Source organism: Monosiga brevicollis, genomic scaffold (assembly GCF_000002865.3).
Source record: "Monosiga brevicollis MX1 MONBRscaffold_8 genomic scaffold, whole genome shotgun sequence".
Classification (NCBI taxonomy): Eukaryota; class Choanoflagellata; order Craspedida; family Salpingoecidae; genus Monosiga; species Monosiga brevicollis.
Window position 1 is genome coordinate 973,403 of NW_001865045.1, and position 2,341 is coordinate 975,743.

The following is a 2,341-nucleotide window of genomic DNA, read 5'->3' on the forward strand; positions in this document are numbered from 1 at the left end:
GTCATCGACATAGACGGCGATCCAAATGGCATCGCGGCCATTGTTGAGAAAATAAACACATCGGTCCTTGAGGCAGCGAGTAAACTTCATCTCCGTGCACAGCTGGTGGTCGAGCATCTGGTACCAAGCACGTGAAGCTTGCTTGAGACCATAGACAGCGCGGTTGAGCTTGCCATGAGTGTAGCCATTGAAGTACTGCTCGAGACCTTTGGGCACGGTGATGTAAATGTCCTCCTCGAGTGGAGCGTTGAGAAAGGCAGTCTTGACATCCATCTGGTGGATGATGAAGCCATAGTCGACAGCAAGAGCAATGAGGGTACGAATGGTCACCATATTGGCAGTGGGCGAGTAGGTTTCGTTGTAGTCGATGCCATAGAGCTGCTTGAAACCTTTGGCCACAATGCGTGCCTTGAAGGTGCCGTCATGCTTGCGAGCAAAGACAACCCGAAGGTCGAGGGGCTTGATGTGAGCTGGAAGGTGATCTAGTCCTTGGATGACGTTGTGCTCGTGAAAGGAATCAGCCTCCTTCTCAAGGGCACGGGTCCAGCTGTCAGCATCAGGACTGTGCATGGCTTCCTTGACGGTAGCAGGCAGCTTGTTGTAGTTGTCGGTGGTGGTGATGTTGGCGCTGAAATGAGGATGGTCAAGGAGAAGAGGGTCAGTGTCGTCGTCGAGGTCGTCGGTAACAATAATGGTAGTGGTAGTAGTAGCCGTCGTGATTTTGATGTCGGGGTTGCACAGCTTTGCTTTCAGCTCTGAGGTTCAAACACCTAATTTATTATTAGTAGTAGTAACGACGGCACGCAAAATAACACAAGAGAACAAGGTACATTCATTGGCTTCTATCATGCCAAGAGGTACAAGCGCGAAGAATCACGCACATAGAAACAAAAATCGTACAAAACTACCAAGTATAACCAGAGATACGGCCATTACAAACATTAGACACACAAAAAGGCAGTCACACATCACAAAAATAAGCCATCACAGCACGAACACAAAGAACACCACGGCACGCTCACATACAACAAGAGACAGCGTCGGGTTGTAAAGGCAACCGACCACAGAAGGAAAAGACATCATACAAAGGACCTTACAAAAATTCAGCAAAAATACCACACAAATACATTAAAAATTAAGCAAAATTAAAACAAAAAAACAAGTCAAGCCATGAAAAGATCACAACGAGGAACCACCCTGGGAGCGACAGGTGCACACAGGGATCCCCACAGAGGGACCCCCTATTAAAGGCATAATAGATTGTAGCATGGGAGAGAGCGACTCAAAAGTCAGACGCCTAAACCACTAGGCTATCAACAGTATAACTAGTACGTTGATGTGATGCATATTGTCGCATATATACAAGAATCTGACATCACTCTCTAATAGTCCCCCTCAACGTGCGAGTGGTCTGTTGTCCATCCCTCACGATGAAGTTGACCCAATCCTTTCATGCCCTCTGGCGGATCATCCTTACAAGGATGGCGTTCAAGATCGGTGTGCTCCGCGACACACACCTGCAGTGCTTTTTCAAGTATGCAACTGCTACACCTGGCTCATTTTATATTTGGCTCCCCCTTTTTTATAGTCTGCTGGCTATGCAATAGCGCTTATGCGACTTTGAGTTGTACTGGCTATGTAATAGCGCTTACGCAACTCGAGCTCAGGTCTGCACAAGTAGTCTTGATGCGGGGTTCGAATCCCAAGTCAAGACTGACAAGTGGTAGCGCGTTCGAGGCCCATAACCTATTAAAGGCATAATAGATTGTAGCATGGGAGAGAGCGACTCAAAAGTCAGACGCCTAAACCACTAGGCTATCAACAGTATAACTAGTACGTTGATGTGATGCATATTGTCGCATATATACAAGAATCTGACATCACTCTCTAATACCCCCGAGACGGTGCCTACCTACGACGAGCGCAGGCAGACACCGCCAAAGTGGCGCTGGATGTGGTCAGCGTTCATCTGATGGACCAGCGCCGCAAAGCGACCCTTCCACCGGGGAACAAAGGCCTCATCCAGCCCCGGCTGGTACACACCACGGGCCTCGGCGCAGCGGGCGAGCTGACCAAGCAGATCCACAAAGGAGGAGGCGAACCCACCGGTTGTCGTCATCGCCGCAGGGACGATCAGAGTTTTTCCATGGTTGAAACCGGTGTAGTAGTCGCGCTTCTCCATTTCGGCTCGGCGAAGGGCAGCGCCCACCTTGATGCAGGCTTGCGAGGTGGTCGGGGGTTGGGCTGTGCGCACAGTCACGTCAATGCCCAGGTCGGGCAGAGCTGGGCCCAGGGCACCGCCGGGAAAGGGGTTGCGGCGGTGCAGGTCGATGCGGCAGCT

The 2,341-nt window shown here is 50.5% G+C and overlaps 1 protein-coding gene across 1 annotated transcript in view; it reads right to left on the reverse strand.

Moving 5' to 3' along the window:
- Window positions 1-1,634: 1,634 nt before the first annotated feature.
- The window catches only part of MONBRDRAFT_24992 (uncharacterized protein), a gene marked incomplete at both ends in the record, with an annotated part of 4,982 nt that continues 4,275 nt past the window's right edge, over window positions 1,635-2,341 (reverse strand). The window contains 2 exons of the mRNA XM_001745370.1: window positions 1,635-1,746; window positions 1,917-2,339. Of these exons, the coding sequence (XP_001745422.1) occupies window positions 1,635-1,746; window positions 1,917-2,339 (535 nt within the window). The remainder of the gene's footprint in view (window positions 1,747-1,916; window positions 2,340-2,341) is intronic.